This window comes from Eretmochelys imbricata, chromosome 20 (assembly GCF_965152235.1).
Source record: "Eretmochelys imbricata isolate rEreImb1 chromosome 20, rEreImb1.hap1, whole genome shotgun sequence".
Taxonomy (NCBI): Eukaryota; Metazoa; Chordata; order Testudines; family Cheloniidae; genus Eretmochelys; species Eretmochelys imbricata.
The window spans coordinates 4567621-4588573 of NC_135591.1; the positions used below are offsets into that span (position 1 = coordinate 4567621).

General features: G+C 48.3%; 1 protein-coding gene across 1 annotated transcript; it reads right to left on the reverse strand.

Moving 5' to 3' along the window:
- Window positions 1-5269: 5269 nt before the first annotated feature.
- CELA1 (chymotrypsin like elastase 1) lies at window positions 5270-19939 on the reverse strand. Its single transcript, XM_077838893.1, has 8 exons — window positions 19355-19939; window positions 18517-18599; window positions 16660-16760; window positions 14318-14443; window positions 10359-10495; window positions 8737-8882; window positions 7231-7380; window positions 5270-5281 (listed from the first exon to the last, which is right to left on the reverse strand). The coding sequence occupies exons 1-8, from the start codon at window positions 19395-19397 to the stop codon at window positions 5270-5272; spliced, it is 798 nt and encodes a 265-aa protein (XP_077695019.1). The 5' UTR covers window positions 19398-19939.
- Between the last annotated feature and the right edge of the window lie 1014 nt (window positions 19940-20953).

The window sequence follows — 20953 nt, forward strand, 5'->3', positions numbered from 1 at the left end:
CACAGCCTTCATGGCTGAATGCCAGAATAAGTGCTCTTTAAAAAACACCAGTAGCTATGTTAAGTTAACACATAGTGATTCCAGGGTTTGGTCTAAAGAGTTTCACAAAGTATGCGCTAAGTTTTTGGCTGGGGCCAAAGCATGCATCAATAATTTGGCCTTAAAAAAAAATTAAATGGGAACACAGCTCATATCAACATTGGAAGGTCCTTAAGGTGTATCCAGGAGCTCTAATTTCGCCCTTCCACACCAGTCTCACGTTGGGGGTATGATGCTTGGCTAGAAAGGGTTAAACATCCCACAAAATAAGTAACCCACAGAAGACATGTGGGGAGATAATGTTTGTGTTTTTGTGTATTTACATATGTCTGAGTAGGGTGGACAATGTAATCAACAGTCCCTGTCTGTGCTGTATTCTGATAATTCAGAGGTCAAAAGAACAGCTTAACATGTAAATGAATTGTAAACACGGGACATCTTGGTATTCATCTCTCTTTGAAATATATTGTGAATGGTGGAGGAACAAGCAAATGGCCTTATGTTAATTCGTATTGCTAAGTACCAGTGATGGACCTCCTTCAAAGTCATCCTAATTACCTTTTGTTCCCTGAGAAATTCCAACTTGGCAAAAGACATGACATTGTATACAGGAGCCTCGGGTCCTGATTCTGTCATCTCAGATCTGCTTAGACTTCATCAGGGGAAGTTTGAGTCACAAGACTGAGGTCCCAGTTATGCTGGTATGCCCTGAATATGAGATTTGGACATTGGACTGTGACCTATGAACTGAATTCTAAAGGAACTCTTTGCAACTATGAAGCGCACCATCTCTGCTATGAATCTGCACCTCAATGAATTGAACTTATGTCTGTCTGTATATTGATCTTTTAACCATATTTTCTCTCTCTTGTTTTTTAATACATTTTAGTTTATAAGAATTGGCTGTAGTGTGTATTTGGGTAAGATCTGAAACATTCATTAACATGGGAGGTAATGTGTCTGATCCTTTGGGATTGGTAGACCCTTTTATTTTGTATGATGAAATAAGATTTACAGAAATTTTCATCATATTTGATGTGGGTACCTGGATGGAGGCCTGAGGCTGGATCACTTTAAGGAACGTTGTTTGGACTTCTGAGCAGTAAGGTGATAAAGAAGCTGTTTCATGCTGGCTTGGTAAATCTAAGTATTGGAATATCCACCCTCTTTATGGGGATTGTCTGCTGCATTCTTTGCGGTTCGCCTTAATTGATTGACCACAGCTGGCTCCCCCCTAGGGCCCCGGTCACAGTGGGCATTAAAATTAAAGACTATAAAATGTTACCCCTGAATGAAGTTGTTTGGGTTAGATGTACTGAAGGTGGTGGGTGAAACAGTCACTAAAATGCCTGGGAGAAAAGACTTTGTTAAAAGGACAGTGAAGTCCTAAGGTGAGCTCCAATTTCCAAATTTTCATGAGGTTCAATTGTTCCCCTCATGTATGAAGTCCTACATGAATCGTGTACATTTCAAAGCCTGGTAGGTTTTGTTATCGGCATGGCTCATGTGACTTTCTAGGGTTGGTTTTCCCTCTTACAGGCCACATCTTCTATTGGTGTAAACTGGCATAACTCCATCACTCCATTGGTGCTCGGGCGATTCACACCAGCTGGGAACCCAGCCTCGTATCTGTATGACTGTACTGACCCTTGGGAAAAATAATTTTCTGAAAATTCCTTCCCTAGTTGTATTATTGTAATGCCTGGGAGCCGCAGTCACAGACCTGGACCTCACTGTGTGAGGTGCTTCATGAAGAGAACAAAAACAGTCCCTGCCCCAAAGAGTTTGCCATTGAAGTAATCTCTTTCCCTCTTTTTTCCCCCATCCCAGCACCTCTCCTTGCTTTTTGACAGCTATTGCAGAGCGAACCATCCACAGAGATGCTCAGAACTTTCTTGTGAGAGGTGGCAGCTAATTCAAAATCTGTGCCTCTCCGTGAGTCATTTAGTCTCTTCCCGTGTGTGTTCGTTTCCTTCGACTTGTGCACATTCCATCTACCATTGCACTGTCCAATTGCCAGGTTTTAAACAGGAACACAGGAAATGCCAAGTTAGATCATACCCAACGGTCCAGCTCAGGCCAATACCAGACACTTCAGAATTCGGTGCTACAACATTTATAAATGGACAGTTACGGAATAATCTGCCCAGGTAGGAGAAGTCTTTCTAACCCCGGACTGTTATTGGCTAATTTATGCCCTGAAGCATGTGGGTTTATAACCTTACATTCCAGCCCGTTTAATGTAATGAGAGATATTTGCTTTACTCATGCATCTCACACCACCACCTAGCTCTAAGATAGCTCTTTTCATCCACAGATCTCAGAGTACTTCACAAAGGAGGTCAGCACTGGTATCCTGATTGCACAGAGCAGGGGCGATGGAAGCTCCCACAATGTGGAGGGGGCCACAAGCAGCTGAACTGTGGCCCCGCCTCCCCTTCCCTCCCCGAGGCCCCGCCCCCTGCTCGCTCCTCTCCACTGCCTCCCCCACCATCGCTCTCCCTTACAGCCGGTAAAAAGTGGGAGGGCATAGCCCTCCCACTTTTAAAAGTGATGGGGCCATGGACCCCTGGCCACCCCTGTTCCAGCACACAGGGCGGGACACAGAATTACAGAGAGGGGAAGTGACTTGCCCAAGCAGGCCAGTGACAAAGCCAGGAATAGACCCCAGGTCTCCTGAGTTCCAGTCCTGTGCACCATTCTCTAAGATAAATGGGAGCTGAGCCCCTCAGGCCCCCATAATAACTTCATCCTCCTACTCCAGCCCCCATTTTAAAGTCTTACGGATTCCATATTACAGCAAATGATAACCAAGCCTGGGCGGATATAGAAGGGAGTTAGGCAGGAAGGATTCCTGACCTGGGATTCTTTCACACCCCTCCCTATTATCTTTATGGATGAAGTGAGGAAATCTTGGGAGCTTCCCGGCTCATTCAAAGCTTTTACATTCTGGAGGAAGTTGGCCGGCACTTTCTAGCTATGCCTGTAAGGTGGATTTTTCTGCAAGATCTTGAGGCTCAATGCTCAGGGATCTTTCCTGGTAGTTACTGTAGCAGTGAGCTGCTTGGAAAGGCCTCAAGACTAGAGCTGGGCTGGTAACTGATTTTGGGTGGCAGTTCCAAAAACGTAAATTTGGTTCAAGTCAAGCTGAAATCAGATTTTTTTTTGTTTTTTTTTTTGAATTTTTGGTAATGTAAGCAGTGTCAGGATGAGCTCCACCCTGACATCTGGTGGTGAAGTGTGGCAAGTTGTGGAAAAAAAACTTCAGGGGCCGGTCTCATTTGCATAGGCACACCCACCCCGCCTAGAATGAGGCCATAGCTGCCCAAATGGTCACTTTGGCTGCAGTGGGATCCCCAGTGTCTCTGTTATTGGGGCAGGAAGAATAAATTATTACCCTGATTATGGGAACTGTGCTTGGAACTGTACTTGGCCTTTTGTTATGATGGAGGGACTCACCATTTACTAAGTAGCACTCGCTAGGCAAGGGTCATGGGTTCCAAAACTCTGTGAATTGAGAGAAGCTGGGGACAAGTATGAATACTTGGTGGCATGGGACCCTTGGTAAGAGCCTTACATGCTAATTGCACTTTCTCCTTTCTCCACTGTGGAATATTGGAGCTAATTTTGATTTCATTAGAAGTATAGTTATAGGCTGCTGAGCTCACTTTGGGCTAACAGTGCACCAGCACTGAGGCTCCCCTACTACAAGCTGAATTCACCAAAGAGCTGAACTGACTAAGAGCTGAAATCACTGAGCGTTGTGTTAAGTAGTGGGGGAGCCTGAAGATATATTGTGGAGCAGTTTGCGGGACGGCTGGAGTGCCTTGTGGACAGCTGGTGGAGCAGTTTGTAGGACGGCGGGAGCTGCTAGTGGGACGCGGAGCAGTTTGTGGACCGGCTGGTGGAGCAGTTCGTGGGGCGGCTGGGGGAGTGGAGCGAAGGCCTATGGAACTGTGGGGCAGTCAGCTTCAGATCATGTAAGGTGCCTCTTACCCCCGTCCCATCTCCACCCAGGTTGGGAGGTAAAGCTCCGCAGATAAACTTTCGAACTCTGGGGCTGCCCTGACCAGGGACAGAGACTTTTGGGTCATTGGACTTTTGGGACTTGGGGTTGCTGGACTCAAGAACCAAAGGGAAAGAACATGCCCCAATTTGCTTGGGGTGGGGTTTTTTTTTTGCTCATGGGTTGTGTTATGAATCCTGTTGGTGGTGTTTCCCCAAAATAATGCCACATTGTTTCTCTCTGTTATTAAAAGGCTTTTTGCTACACTCAGACTATGTGCTTGCGAGAGGGGAAGTATTGCCTCTTGGAGGCGCCCAGCGGGGGTGGTATATATTTGTCCCAGGTCACAGGGTGGGGGCTCGAGCTGGTTTGCATTGTGTTATTGGATTGGATCCCCTAGATATTGAACCCAGCCCTTGTTGCTGCCAACTCTGACGGGCAGAAGGGTTACAGTAAATTGAACGAGTCCGTTTCAGGTCTGTTCCAGAGCAGAAATTTGAACCTGGTTCTCCTCCATCCTAGGTGATCATCCTAACCACTGGGCTGAAGGTTACAGGGGGGAAGAGAGGAAGAAAGTTACATCTGTCACCCATCATTCCTCCTCTTTCCCCTGTTTTTGTGAATGGTCAAAACAGCGTGTGTCAAATTTATGGAGCTCGGTTCCTGCCCTTCTCCCAACAAACTGTTCCTTGAGGCTGGAGGTGCTTTGATACTTCAGTTAACGGGAGCCATAGAAGTAGCTATGATATGATTTGATTGATTTCCATGGTGCGGGAAAGCCCTCGTAAATCGCTACACAAAAGGACTTCTCATTATCACTGTTGAACGTCCTTAATGCTTCAAATCAAACCACTTCAGGGTGCGGGGACCGTTCAAAGGAGGCATCACTGCCACAACACAAACCAACACACTACACTAATCTTTGCCATAATGTTGGTGTCAGGTACAGGAGGGGAAAACGTTCCATCATGCATGTCCAAAGGAACCCTCACTGGGGACTGGAGAAGAAAGGGACTTCGTATGTGGTTTCGTCACTACTGAACAGAGAAGAGAGTAATTTTAACATAGGTTTATTGGCACTAGAGTTACAGGTATAATGCTGCAGAGCAAATGGGATAATTGAGCAAATGGGCAGTAGAGAAGATGAAGACGGACAGCGTGAGAGTGTATTCCGATTAGGAAAAGGGATTGTTCTTTGACCTTGAGTCTATCCTCTCAGCCTGTTCAGTTAATTATCTGAAAGGAGGAAAAAAAATTCAAATCAGGCTGTTTCTCAAGTGTTTTCAACAGAGTGGCATCAATTGAAGGCATGGAAGCGTGAATGAAATTTATACATTATTAAATCTTTAAGCCGGAAAGGCTCCAGGTGGCCAACACTAAAACTTCAGCTCCTGATAAAAGGTTCCAGCACATACATTCTTACGTGCAGAACTGGGAATTGGCACAGACCGGCTGGAACAGCTGCCATTAATCTCACTGCCTCTGCAACTTTTCATCTCTTCTGATGGACTTCAAGGCCAGAAAGACCATGAGATCATTTAGTCTGACCTCCTGTATAACACAGGCTTTAGAATCTCACCGTTACCCTGACATTGAGCTCAACTTGTGTTTGGCTAAAGCACAATTTACCAGAAAGGCATTCAGTCTTGATGTGAAGGCATCAAGGGATGGAGCATCCACCACTTCTCTTGGCATTTTATTCCAATGATTTATCACCCTCACAGTTAAAAATGGGCCTTCATCTTACTCAAGTTATTTTCTCCCTTGCAAATGCTTCCTGCTCAGCTTCCCCTATTATATACTGTATTTTTGGTATGATATATTTCTTTAACGATCAGCTATTTAATTCCATAACTATATTATTTATCTCATAAAGCCTGTGTGATACTTCTGATAGACACGATCCAAACCATACACTGGAGAGGGTTCAGAGAAGTGAAACTCCCAACTCTAACGGTTCAACGTAGATCCCATGGCTGGAAGTTGAAACTAAACAAATTCAGACCGGAAATAAGGTGTAAATTTATGATGGAGGGTAATTAGCTATTGGAACAATTTACCAAGGGTCATGGTGGATTCTCCATCATTGACAATTTTTAAATCAAGGCAGATCTATTAGGAAAACATCCAGTCTTAGGAATTATTCTGGGAAGGTTCTATGGCCTGTGTTATCCAGCAGGTCAGACTAGATGAACACAATGGTCCATTTTGATTCATAGATTCCAAGGCCAGAAAGAAGTATTTCTCTGGCATTGCATGACCTCAGATTCATAGATTTTTAAGGGACCACTGTGATCATCTCATGCCAGTGGTTTTCAACCTGTGGCCCAATCAGCACAGCGCTCCAGTCCAGATGACATCTTCAGGGCCATACAGGTAGTATTGGATGCGACCCACAATGGTAAATAGGTTGAGAACCACATTCTTGTCGGACCTCCTGCATAACCCAGGCCAGAAAGAATCTCGTTCAGTGATTCTTGCTTCCTAGTTCAAACAGTTGAAACAGATTTCGTTATGCCTTTGTCTGCTAGATTAAAGAATCCTCCAGCCTCAGATATGATCTTCCTATGTAAAGATGTCTAGACCGTGATCAAGTTGCTTCCTAACTTTCTCCCTTCCTTGCTGTTTTCCATCAATGCTAGCGGGTGTGTGCGTGTAAGAACATCACATGGGGGAGAATTGACAGAAGACATGGTTAGGATCCCTTTGCATTAAGGTGAGATTATACTTTCATGCAGGGTAATGATCAGATCTGGTAACCAACACCCAGATGGAAACACCTGAACGTAAATGATAGCAATTCCGTAGGGATGATAATACTGCAAACTGAATCCCGAGTGGAAGAATGCTGAATGGCAATCAATCCCACAGAGATCCCCTGAAGCAATGTCCTTAGGAGAATAGCTCTTGGCAAGTTCAGCCTCATAGAAGAGATCGGTTTGGAAAAAAACACATGCTTACTGTCATCTATCCGCCCGCTCCCATGCTGCAGCCACCATGCATGGGGAGGGTTTCTAGCCACGCTCTTCGGCATGACTGCAGAGGCTGCATTTAAGAGACACGTGTCCTGCAGCTGGCTCAGAACAGCTGATATAATTAGAACAAAACTACTACAAGCAAGAGGCCTTTGTCTGCAGTGGGGTGTTTCCTCAGTGCAGCTTCCCTTCCGTGCAAAGCCAACTTACGCTATTGATCCAGGAAATGTAGGCAGACACCCTGGTGAACACCGTGGGCTTCCGGTAGACGTTACAGCCCAAGGAGGAAACAAAACTGGTCACTCCACAGACGTAGTACTTGCCATTCACCAGGCAGTTCAGAGGGCCCCCAGAATCACCCTGCAGAGCAAAGCCAAAGGGCAACTAAACTTGGCACATATTGCAACGAACAGCAATGTTTGGCTTTCTTAGCACTTTCCAACAGACAACCTCAAAGTGCCTTCAAGACTCCACGTCTCCCCTTCCCCAGTGAAGTAGACTATCTCTGAGTGAGGTGACTGAACAGAATAGCCAGCATTAGAATACAGGCATCCTGACCTGTGGAACTCATTGCCAGGGGATGTTGGGAAGGCCAAAACTGTAACAGGGTTCATAAAAGAACTAGCTAAGTTCATGGAGGATAGATCTATCGATGGCTATTAGCCAAGATAGTCAGGGATGCAACCCCATTGCTCCGGGTGGCCCTAGCCTTTGACTGCCAGAAGCTGGGAGTGGATGACACGGGATGGATCACTCGATTGCCTGTTCTGTTCCTGCTGAAGCATCTGGCATTGGTCACCATTAGAAGGCAGGATAGTGGGCTAGATGTACCCTTGGTCTGACTCAGTATGGCTGCTCTTATGACAACTCCTCCTGGGCCATCCACTGGTCCATACAACTCCTCTTCCCACAATATATAGGGCAATGTCCGGTGAATTCATTTCCTATCAGCACTTATAAAAGCCCCGGGCGAGTGTGGTGTCTCCCTTTGTGCCCGTCCACAGAGGATACGAGTCTGTTCTATCCCCAGCTGTCACAGGCTGGCTCTTCAGCGTCTGCTGCAGCACCCTATCCCTTTAGTTCTGGAGGTTCCCCGTTCACTTCCCAGAGTGTTGATCAAGGTGGTGGCCAGACTTGCAGCACTGCAGCCAGCAAATCTACCATTCATAGCCTCGTAAGGGGTTACGGCAAACTAACGCAGCAGCTGGCGAAGCACCAACGGCAGCCTGACTTCCAAAGACAGAAGGTCCAGCTGGAAAGTCAGCACAGGAGAAGAGAATGGAAAAGCGAGCGGTCCCTTGGAAAATCATTTTTTTCAGCCCTAACCCCCTGGGAAGGGAACACAGCCAAGTGGACATTGTGAGCGTATGATCTCCAGCTTCGACCCACCAACCCAAATAACATACAATACCCAAGCTTAACCCCTACGCAGCATCTCCCTTCCAGGAGGTGGAGAGCCCTTCTAAAGGGCTATTCATCTGAAAGTGCTTTGGTAAGGAATTGACTGATGGGCGACACAGAGAGGGGAAATGACCAGACTGAGATCACACAGCAGGTAGGTAGCAGAGCCAGGAACAAAACCCAGGTGCCACTGGACCACAATTCGGAACAATACCCAAGTGTAAACCTTCTATAGAAAACCCCCGTCCAAGGAGGCGACAAGAGCGGCTGAGATCCTGGCAATGCTCTTGCTTGGTTCACTCGCTCGGCAGTTACCTGGCACCCAGAGCGCACACCATCACCTCCAGCACACACCATGGTGTCCTTGACCGTGGAGCCCCAGTAACTGGAGCTGGAGCAGATACTGTAGGACACGATGGGAAGCGAAGCTTGCTGCAGGATTTGAGCCTGCTGCCCATTAGCTGCGCAAAACACATCAGAGACCTGGGGTTAGTTTAAAAGGAAAATGGCCCGTTTTTCCCCAGACACCTGGGGTGAAGTTCTAAGCTGCAGGATCAAACACAACCAACTTCAGGATCTAGAATTCTTTTATATTTTCTTACTCGTTGGCCAACTTCTTATCCAATATATGAGCTTTGCTATGCTAATCTCTCCCCTGTTATGGAGTTACGGCCATAAAACTTGGCTGGGAATTTGCTTTCAATACGCTCGAAAGCAAGGGATTGGAGTCAGTCTGGACTGTTACGGGCACATCTCGGGATCCCCAAATTATAGGTCATTGACTGGGCCTGATTCTGAGCTCATTTTTATGAGCGTAAATTACAACTTCAACAGAGTTACGCCCAGTGTTAAGATCAGAACGAGGCCCAGCAGTTCGTAAATTTGTTTAATCTAGCGCATTTTCTGGAAAAAAAAGGGAGCTTCTAAAGGCTGCACTGGTGCTGGCCACTACACCAAAGGGAGAGTGCCGGATGACCCCACATTTCCCCGAGGCGTTCTCAGGGCTCGTGTGAATCAGTGAGCAGATCTCCAAAGGGCAGCTGACTGCAGCTCTGATGTTCCTCCGTAGCGTCTCCTCACTTAGCTGGTGTGGCCGGGAACGGCATGGTCTTGCATGTCAGGTCGTGTTGCAAAACCATCCAGGGGCAGCCGTGTAGCCAGGTGGAGGGAACAGGGGGGAGCGATCCAAAAGAAAAAAGGCACCGCCCACCCACTGCGGCGCTTTTACTCACCCAGCAGCGCTCCAGCAGCCGGCCCTCACTCGCTCCGGAGGTGCCGCCGAAGACCTGGAGTGAGTGAAGGTCCCGCCGCCGAAGACCCGGAGCGCCGCCGGGTGAGTAAAAGTGCTGAGGCAGGTGCCTTTTTCTTTTTGGATCTCTCCCCCCTGTTCCCTCAACAGGGGAAAATTTAAAAAGGCGGCAAGACATGGACAAGGCGCCACTTCTGCTCAGTGCGGGAGCGGCCGCGGCCGCTCCTCCCCTTAGCTGCGCCACTGTCCAGGAGGAATGAAGTGAGGCCAAGCTCCCTCTGGAGGGGGAGCAAACACGGTTTAGATCTTATGCACCAAACTACAGACCAGGGTATAATCCTGGTCCCGTCGAATGGCAAAACTCCCAATAGGGCCGGAATTTCCCACAGGTCTTGTGTAACAAGTGATACGTTGGCTCTTCTATTACACATTTAATGGGAGGGTTTTAAAGGGCTTTGCAAACGGTTAACAAAGCCATGGGTCGCAACAAGTCTGAGCGATCACCACTGTTTTATACAGGGGAAAACTGAGGCACAGAACGGTCCGGGGTTTGTTCAAACTCTCAGGAAGTGTGGGGCAAAGTGGGGATGCTAGTCACATCCATGCCTCACCCACCTCCAAGTCTGTGCCCTCAATCACTGGGCCATCCCATGCCCCCTCTGGAACGTTCCTGAATTCCGGCACTTACTTTGGGTCAAGCCCCAGCCAGAGATGTAGCAAGGATTGTTGTTTGGCAGAATCTGGCCTGAACTGGGCAGTGCGGCCAGCTGCACGTAGCTGTTCAGAGATGCGCTCTGGGAGAGACGGAGCAGAGCGATGTCGTAGCTGCAGAAGAACAAAGGAAACCGCATCAAACGGCCTTTCACAGGCAAAGGGGTTGCATTTAAGTGACCCCCGCTGTCGCCGATGGTAAAACCGAGGCTGGGGCTTTCAAAGGAGCCCCAATCAATTGAAAGCAGGGGGTGGGACCACCGTGTTGTGTGACGGTCACTTGACAAAATGACCGTACTTGGTGATGGACACTGGGGGTGGAGGGGGGGGGGGTTATGTCATTCAATTTTTTGAAAAATTACCATGGATCACAAAATTTTTACCATGGGCATGTTGCTGACCCCTGATTGAAAGCCGATTGGAACTAAGCACTGAACTCTTCATTCTTTTGAGCAACCGAGCCCTAATGTCCCCTAAAGAAGGCACAGAAGAAGGGACTGGCTGTATTTCAAGGAATCCCTGTTGAGGTTACAGGGACAAACCATCCCAATGAGTCGAAAGAATAGTAAATATGGCAGGCGACCAGCTTGGCTTAACGGTGAAATCCTAGCGGATCTTAAACATAAAAAAGAAGCTTACAAGAAGTGGAAGGTTGGACATATGACCAGGGAAGAGTATAAAAATATTGCTCGGGCATGTAGGAATCATATCAGGAGGGCCAAATCGCACCTGGAGCTGCAGCTAGCAAGAGATGTCAAGAGTAACAAGAAGGGTTTCTTCAGGTATGTTGGCAACAAGAAGAAAGCCAAGGAAGGTGTGGGCCCCTTACTGAATGAGGGAGGCAACCTAGTGACAGAGGATGTGGAAAAAGCTAATGTGCTCAATGCTTTTTTTGCCTCTGTTTTCACTAACAAGGTCAGCTCCCAGTCTGCTGCGCTGGGCATCACAAAATGGGGAAGAGATGGCCAGCCCTCTGTGGAGATAGAGGTGGTTAGGGACTATTTAGAAAAGCTGGACGTGCACAAGTCCATGGGGCCGGACGAGTTGCATCCGAGAGTGCTGAAGGAATTGGCGGCTGTGATTGCAGAGCCATTGGCCATTATCTTTGAAAACTCGTGGCGAACGGGGGAAGTCCCAGATGACTGGAAAAAGGCTAATGTAGTGCCAATCTTTAAAAAAGGGAAGAAGGAGGATCCTGGGAACTACAGGCCAGTCAGCCTCACCTCAGTCCCTGGAAAAATCATGGAGCAGGTCCTCAAAGAATCAATCCTGAAGCACTTGCATGAGAGGAAAGTGATCAGGAACAGCCAGCATGGATTCACCAAGGGAAGGTCATGCCTGACTAATCTAATCGCCTTCTATGATGAGATTACTGGTTCTGTGGATGAAGGGAAAGCAGTGGATGTATTGTTTCTTGACTTTAGCAAAGCTTTTGACACGGTCTCCCACAGTATTCTTGTCAGCAAGTTAAGGAAGTGTGGGCTGGATGAATGCACTATAAGGTGGGTAGAAAGCTGGCTAGATTGTCGGGCTCAACGGGTAGTGATCAATGGCTCCATGTCTAGTTGGCAGCCGGTGTCAAGTGGAGTGCCCCAAGGGTCGGTCCTGGGGCCGGTTTTGTTCAATATCTTCATAAATGATCTGGAGGATGGTGTGGATTGCACTCTCAGCAAATTTGCGGATGATACTAAACTGGGAGGAGTGGTAGATACGCTGGAGGGGAGGGATAGGATACAGAAGGACCTAGACAAATTGGAGGATTGGGCCAAAAGAAATCTGATGAGGTTCAATAAGGATAAGTGCAGGGTCCTGCACTTAGGATGGAAGAATCCAATGCACCGCTACAGACTAGGGACCGAATGGCTAAGCAGCAGTTCTGCGGAAAAGGACCTAGGGGTGACAGTGGACGAGAAGCTGGATATGAGTCAGCAGTGTGCCCTTGTTGCCAAGAAGGCCAATGGCATTTTGGGATGTATAAGTAGGGGCATAGCGAGCAGATCGAGGGATGTGATCGTTCCCCTCTATTCGACATTGGTGAGGCCTCATCTGGAGTACGGTGTCCAGTTTTGGGCCCCACACTACAAGAAGGATGTGGATAAATTGGAGAGAGTCCAGCAAAGGGCAACAAAAATGATTAGGGGTCTAGAACACATGACTTATGAGGAGAGGCTGAGGGAGCTGGGATTGTTTAGCCTGCAGAAGAGAAGAATGAGGGGGGATTTGATAGCTGCTTTCAACTACCTGAAAGGGGGTTCCAAAGAGGATGGCTCTAGACTGTTCTCAGTGGTGGCAGATGACAGAACGAGGAGTAATGGTCTCAAGTTGCAGTGGGGGAGGTTTACATTGGATATTAGGAAAAACTTTTTCACTAGGAGGGTGGTGAAACACTGGAATGCGTTACCTAGGGAGGTGGTAGAATCTCCTTCCTTAGAGGTTTTTAAGGTCAGGCTTGACAAAGCCCTGGCTGGGATGATTTAACTGGGAATTGGTCCTGCTTCGAGCAGGGGGTTGGACTAGATGACCTTCTGGGGTCCCTTCCAACCCTGATATTCTATGATTCTATGACTCAGAAGTCAGCACTCTCAGGCACATTCCCACCGAAGGACAGCACAGAGGACTGGACGAGGACCCAGCACTGGGCCTTGTATTATTAAGCAGATGCTTGATAAGGTAGAAAAATACCTGAGCCCACTGCCAGCCCAACGCAGAAGCACCCAGTACCACCAGAAACCCAGCTCCCCAGCAGCTAGTCCAGAGGTGGGCAAACTATGGCCTGGGGGCCGAATCCGGCCCTTCAGACTTTTTAATCCAGCCCTCAAACTTCTGCTAGGGAGCAGGTTCCGGGGCTTGCCCCACTCCACGTGTGCCATGGCTCTGTGCAGCTCCCAGAAGCAGCAGCGTGTCCCCCTTCCAGCTCCTACACATGGGGCAGCCAGGGGGCTCCGCACGCTGCCCCCGCTCCAAGAGCTGCCCCCACAGCTCCCATTGGCCGGCAACCACGACCAATGGGAGCTGCAGGGGTGATGCCTGTGGATGGGCAGATGCAGAGCCGCCTGGCCGCACCTCCGCATAGGAGCTGGAGGGGGGACATGCCGCTGCTTCTGGGAGCTGCTTGACGTAAGTGCCGCCCTGACCCCTCCAGAGCCCCAACCCCCTGCTCCAGCCCTGATCCCCTCCCTTCTTCCAAACCCCTCAGTCCCACCCTCCTGCACCCCAGAGCTCACACCTCCAGCTGAAGGCCTCCCCCCCTCCCCCCCCGCACCCCAACCCCTTGCCCCAGCCCAGAGCCCCCTCCCGCACCCTGAACTCCTCATTTCTGGCCCCACCCCAGAGCCCACACCCCCAGCCGGAGCCCTCACCCCCTCCTGCACCCCAACCTTCAATTTCATGAGCATTCATGGCCCGCCATACAATTTCCATATTCAGATGCGGCCCTCTCGTCAAAAAGTTTGCCCATTCCTGAGCTAGTCGGCTGGAGGATCCTGGTGGTTACCCAGGACAGTCTGTATGGAAAAAGTATGCAGGCCCAAGTGCTACCCCGGTACCCATTAGAGCTGTAGGAAGACACTGGCCAAACTGGAGTCTGCTTTCCTCATTTCCAAACACTGTTTGTTCTGCCTGTGCAACTCTACCTCCTTAGGCCCTGGACCATCCGGCTGTGGTCTGAACCGATCTGTCGTACCAGCGAAGAACACTATTGAGTGGGACCTTCTCCAAGATATCCATTTGGGTTCTGGTTCCACCCAAGGGTTCTGAAAACTGTCTATACTGGGGGCCAACTCAGGCTGTACGTCACTGAGTAGCTCAGACGAAGGGAGTGGCGAGTGCAGGGCATTCTTATTTCTCCAGCGTGTAAGGAGCTCGGACTTTGTGACCCTTCATGTGAAATTATCCCTTATCCGAAGCCATGCAGGTGTGAAACAGGAGGTGCCTTACCCAGCAGCAGCAGAGTTGCTGTTCCAACGAGGATGGATGACCTTACTCCGCACGCTCAAATACTGCTCCGTGCCATCGTTCATATACAGGTTGTACTCTCCGGCAACCACCCGGAAAGTCAAGGATCTGTGGAGAAGAGGAACAAGCTGTGATGTGTTGTAAGGTGCCAACTTGGCATCAATCCCCCTTCGCCCCCAAGTCCTGACGGCATCGTGATGCGATTGGAATATGAGCCAGTCCCCCCTTTCTCTACTTCTGAGGGGAAGGGTGCTGAACATAATGTTAATAACTAACTCATCTAAAGCTCTTTCTTACCAGATCTTCACAATCTTTATCCTTGCAACATCTCTGGGGTGGGGGGGTAGGCAACTATTACTGACCCCATTTTACAGATGGGGAACAGAGACCTAAAGAGGCTAAATGATTTGCCTAACGTCACACAAGAAGTCTGTGGCAGAGCAGGGAACCAAACCCTGATCTCCCAAGTCCTAGACTAGTGCCTTAGCCACTTGTCCATCCTTTCCCCGAGTAGGAATCACATAAGAATCGCCATACTGGATCAGTTCCAGGAATTCACTGAAGGTTGAGTACAGGCCTCAGGACTGGGCCTTGAATTATTAAATAGCCGCATGATAAAAAGGAACAAAGTCCTGTCCGAGAAGCCAGAGCCCAGCTGCTCCAGAGGAAAATTCAAGAAACCCTATAATGGGCAATTAGTGAAATAAACTGCACAATGGACAGGTTTCTGCCTAACTCTAGAGCTGGCTGAAATTTTTCCATTGAAACATAATCTCAGAAAAATCACAAAAATGTCCAGTTTAAGAGGTCATCTAGTCCAGCAGTTCTCAAACTGTGAGAGACAACCCAATTTTCATGGGGTCACCAAGGCTGGTGTTTGACTTGCTGGGGCTCAGGCTTCACTAGCCTTAGGAGTCAAAGTCTTCCCCAATATCCCTTTGGATGAAAGGTGGCTTTTTTTGTGTGTGCCGAAAACTAAAATTTGAGGTGAACAAGGTTTCCGCAGTGAAAACCCAAGAATTTTCACTGAAAATGTGGGAAATTCTGACAAAATACAGGGCGGGGGGAGGGGAGGGGGAAGAACGGTATACATTGATTGGGAAAATAATTAGCATTTTTCAGCCAGCTGTAACTAGCACCCGCCCCGGAAACATTCAGTGGTTGGACTCTGCCCTGCGGTGGGGTGAGAAAGAGAGGAAGTGTGTGTTTTGGCACACCTAGGCCCCACCAAGAAGGAGGATGAGCTACTTAAGTCATGTTTGGATCTGACATGTTCAAGACTAACAACACTGCATTGTTGGTAGTTTCAGATGCTACTTGGAATGAGCAGAATTATACACAGGAGGGTGCGTATATAACACGCTGTGTCATTGTGTGCTACAGGCATAGACAGGCACTGGCTAGGGCTAGAGGAGGCTTAGGCCCCCCCCCCGCATTGCCGAAATTTCTCTGTCCAGCCATGCCAGGCAAAGGAATCACAGGGGGAGGGCCCTGCCTACACACTTGCCTGCCCAGCAAGTGGAGCTAGATTCCTCAGTCCCATCAGGGATTGCTGGCTCCTGAGCAGCGCTCCCTGGGAATGGGAAAGGGGATCCTGAGGTGATTGTGGGGGAGAAAGGGAGTCCCAAAGGCAGGGGGAATCCTGAGACCTTGCATCCAACGGCGCCAGGGCCAGGAAAGGGGACGGATGTTGTGGGGGGACGGCCCCACCTGCGTGTGAACCCACGCCTCATGTGATGCTGGGGTGGGCTCTGAATTTGTGAGGATTGAAAGCCAATGGGTCAGAGCGGGGAGCCGGGCCCAGCCCTGCGGGACAGGCTCCGCCATGGCGGGGTGAGAGTGGGGCGGGCAGGCTCACCTTCCCCCCCACCCCAGTATTTTCACCAGCCACCTATGGGTACAGGTTCCCCCCTCTGTGCTGATCCCCAGAGGTAGGAGTTGTTACAGCCCCTAGCTACAGAGCCTTGAGTCTTTCACTCAAGCTGTAGGAGTTCCTGCTTTCAGTTCTGGAGGACTCTGGTTTAATCCCCAGTGTGTTGGCCATCATACACGCTCAAGCAATGGCTGCCTGTCGTGCATCCTCATGGGTGGACAAGAAAGCTGCAGGCATACAACAGACGTCCCGCTCAAGGGTTAAGAGAAGGGGGAGCCCAACTCATCCTCTGCTAAAAGCACCCCCCCCATCTTCTCCTTTGCTTCAGAGAGCAACTCCCCTCCTTGCTTGGTGCATTGCCAGTGCCCGCTCCTGCTTTAGACCCTGACCCGCATCTGATTAAAAAGTCTCTTTAATGGGTAGATAAACCAACCACTGGGGCCTCCATTACCTGTCCACGCAGTGAGCTGCAGTCATCACCCAGTTCTGCCTCACCAACGTCCCACCGCAGGTGTGATACCATTGTCCACCAGAGTTATACTGGAGGGAAATCTAGATTTGGGGTGACGAAAGGGAAAGAGAGAGAGAATAAGACAGCAAATATCATAATGCCGCTATATAAATGCATGGTACACATCCACACCTTGAATATCGTGTGCAGTTCTGGTTGCCCCATCTCAAAAAAAGATACATTCAAAATGGAAAAGGTCCAGAGAAGGGGTACCAAAAATGATTAGGGGTATGGAACAGCTTCCACATGAGAAGGAATAGAAAGACTAGGACTGTTCATCTTAGACAAGAGATGACTAAGGGGTGATATGATAGAGGTCTGTAAAATCATGACTGGTGTGGAGAAAGTGAAAGTGTTTTTTACCCCTTCACATAACACAAGAACTTGGGGGTCACCCAATGAAATAAATAGCTGGCAGGCTTAAAAACAAACAAAAGGAAGCACTTCTTCACACAACGCACAGTCAACCTGTGGAACTCATTGCCGGGGATGTTGTACAGACCAAAACTATAACTGGATTTAAGAAAGAATTAGATAAAGTCATGGAGGATATTAGCCAAGATGGTCAGGGATGCAACCCCATGTTCTGGGTTTCCGCTCAGTCTCACTGCCAGATGGTGGGACTGGATCACTCAATTGCCATTCTGTTCATTCCTCTTGAAGCATCTGGCATTGGCTACTGTCAGAAGACAGGTTTCAGAGCAGCAGCCGTGTCAGTCTGTATTCGCAAAAAGAAAAGGAGGACTTGTGGCACCTTAGAGACTAACCAGTTTATTTGAGCATAAGCTTTCGTGAGCTACAGCTCACTTCATCGGATGCATTCAGTGGAAAATACAGTGAGGAGATTTATATACACACAGAACATGAAAAAATGGGTGTTATCAAACACATTGTAAGGAGAGCGATCACTTAAGATGAGAACCAATTTATTTGAGCATAAGCTTTCGTGTAAGCTCATCTTAAGTAATCACTCTCGTTACAGTATGTATGATAGAACATGAAAAAATGGGTGTTATCATACACACTGTAAGGAGAGCGATCACTTAAGATGAGCTTACACGAAAGCTTATGCTCAAATAAATTGGTTAGTCTCTAAGGTGCCACAGGTTCTCCTTTTCTTTTTGTCAGCAGACAGGATACCTGGCCAGATGGACCATTGGTTTGGCACAGCATGGCCATTCTGATGTTCTCATGGTGGAAGAGAAGAGCTGCATTTTAAAGAGGAAATCTCTCACACAAAGGAGCAACAACCTCTCACCAGCCCAAAGTGAACGTGCATCAGATGCATGAAGAAACAGTCTTGCTTCTATATGCACCAGGCACATCACATTAGCTGGTTCGAGCATTGGGCCATGGTTTATGGACTTGGTCTGTGCAGGGTGTGCCCTATAGATAGTGGGGCTGAAGTAGCTGGTTGGCTGGGGCTCCAGACACTACCTAGTGAAACAAAAAAACCACTACCACCAAACAAGAAGCTAAGGACTGACTGGTCAGGGCTGGGGTCCGCACAGAGGCATGCTTCACAAAGCTAAACTGGCAACGTGGCCTTATGCCAAGGCAGTAACAGCAAAGAATAGAGATGCCCACTTCAGGTGCCCATCATCCCAGACAGGCACACCCCTCTCTTCCCCCACCAGCTGGGGCTTTAGAACTGGCAAAGGCAAATCCCCCTTGGGAGCAGCTAATCTGCACTCACAGGTATTCTGTATGCCATCCTATCTCTGCGCACCCTCCTTGGGTCATTACTGGGAGGAGAGTTAGATGGAGAAGGGACTTAGAAGTAGACATTGTACCCACCTGCCATGGCCATGCACCACGCTGTGCATTGCTCCCTCCGACAACGCGCCCATTGTCTTCCAGCGACTCTTCCAAGCAGTGTCCTTCAGGAGTAAAGAAGGAACAACATCTGGAATAGCCTCTGCGTATTGCAGGAGGAACCCCAAATCCCATCGCCTCTCTGCTGTTTCCATCACAGGATGGGAATCTAGACTTTTTTTTACTCCCTTTCTTGCCGAGAACATTTTCCTGCTCCAACTCCTCAGAGATAGAATTTGAGAAGGGAAATGAAGCGCTCTGAGTGCCAGGCATCCCAGCTTTAATGATAAGGGGCAGATGTTCAACCTTACTTGGCATCCACAGTGGGGGGCCATTTTTCCAGGAGAACTGGATACACATTGCGTGTGGACCTCTTGAAAGTCTGAAGGGCCCCAATGGCAAATGTTGGGAGCAGAGCAACTTTGAAACCTGTGAGGCCCAGGGGGACTAGGGAAGAGATTAAACTTCTGGAGGCAAAATGGACACAGCGTCTCTTCTGAGGTGATGGAGGATTTTTTCATGTAGATCAGTGCACAGTGGGACAAAACCAGCCACTGCAAAGCACATTTCCATGAAGACTTCAGTCCTAGCTTAGACTTTGGTGGATTTGCCCCTGCTAATACCTATTCTGGATGTGCCCCTCCAGCTACCTCTTTGGGGTGGGGATTTTTATTTTCTATGTTCGTACAGGGCCAAGCACAACAGGTCCCTAGCCTGGCTGAGGCCTCTAAATGCTACTGCAATGTGGGTGGTAACCAATAAGTTTCTTAGCACCAGAACGCAAGACATCACCGCCTCAAAAAAACAAAAACCCACTTACCACAGAGGACAAAGACAGCGAGGAGGAGTAGTTTCAGCATCATGAGCGAATGGTAGGGACAATCTCAGTCACTCTACTTCCTATATGCTTCTGGGTCTTGTCTTTCATACCATGGCTGGTGTTAAATAGATACATGTGGGGAGGAAGGCATGGGAAGAAATGCAGGTGATTTGGAACTACAAACGGATTCTTGGCTCCATTTCCAAGAAAACACACATTTCATTCTTGGTTCCGGCGAAGGTCAAGGCTGAGACCTGGCATTGAGGGCACCGGATACCAATAAATGCTCTGGAGAGTTTAAAGAAAAAGAAAAAAAGATTATTTTACCAATATAGAACATGCTCTGAGAAACTGGAAGTGCAGAATCAAGTGAGTTAGGGGTGGGTGTGCCTGAACAAACTTGGGACCAGTTTTTCCATACCTGGACCTCCTCTTGACCCCAGCTGAAATTGTGGGTGCTCAGGATTAGGGCAAGAATTCCATTTGCAAAAAAAAAAAAAAAAAAATGAAAAAAATGAAGGTTTTGGAATTTGTTTTTGCTCTGCATCAGGACAAAAACGAGACCTTTTGAAATTTTTCATGGAAAACAACATGAAGGCCTTCTCCTTGACTAGCCAATAGCCCAGTGGTCAGGACACGCACCTGGATGTGGGAGACTCAGCTTTAAGACCTTGTTCTGCCTGATTTGGATAAGCTGGGATTTTCAGAAGATTGAAGGGAGTTTGATGCCACTTGAAATCCAGTAGGCGATGGGTGTTTTTCTCCCTTAAGATACTTTGAAAAATTCTCAGTAGTAGACCTAGGGGGAGGCATCTTCAGGGTTTGGAGAACCAGAGAGACATATACATGATCAAGCAAAAGATCAGTTGAAGAAGTCTACAAGGGGCACTTAAGAATTCTTGTCCCTTATCCCACATACCCCAACACAGAGCATACATGACTAACGAGATTCAATATATTTATTCTCTCCCTTGCTCTATTATACCCGATCTTCACGTTTCCCTTTAATAGCCAGATCTGCACTTAAAACTGTTACAGCAGATCCTCGCAACCCAAGTGTTCTCTGACCACTTACAATATGGTCGAAGTTTCTACTGTGGATTGGACCGATGCATATTGACATCAGGTCACGTAACCGAGTCTGCACCTTTAACATGGACAAGGCTTTGGCCCTGTTACATAAACCCCAGCTAAGATCCTGTCTATATTACACATTATACTTGTGTTATGACTGGCCTTGTGAAAGTTGTATTTGTACCACACTGGGCCACAGAGCCTTGTTTGGCCGTTACATGAGTTATAAATATATTGTGACCGGATAACCAGTTTACATGTTTCCTATTGATATGACCACCATGCTGTTTTGCAGCTCTGTGTATTTATAGCCTTAAAACTTCCAGCTTCCTGTGTGTTTGGGGAGCTATTGTGATAAACACATGTGATTGTGGCCATTGGAAAGTAGCTGTAATTGGGTCACAAAGCGTGCTGTTGGCAAAATGTGTTTATGCGGCCCACTGGAGAGCATACATGACGCATCCCCAGCTATACAGGAGGGCCCTTTCGCGCCAAGCTACAGAGGCTTGCAGCTCTGGAGATCCC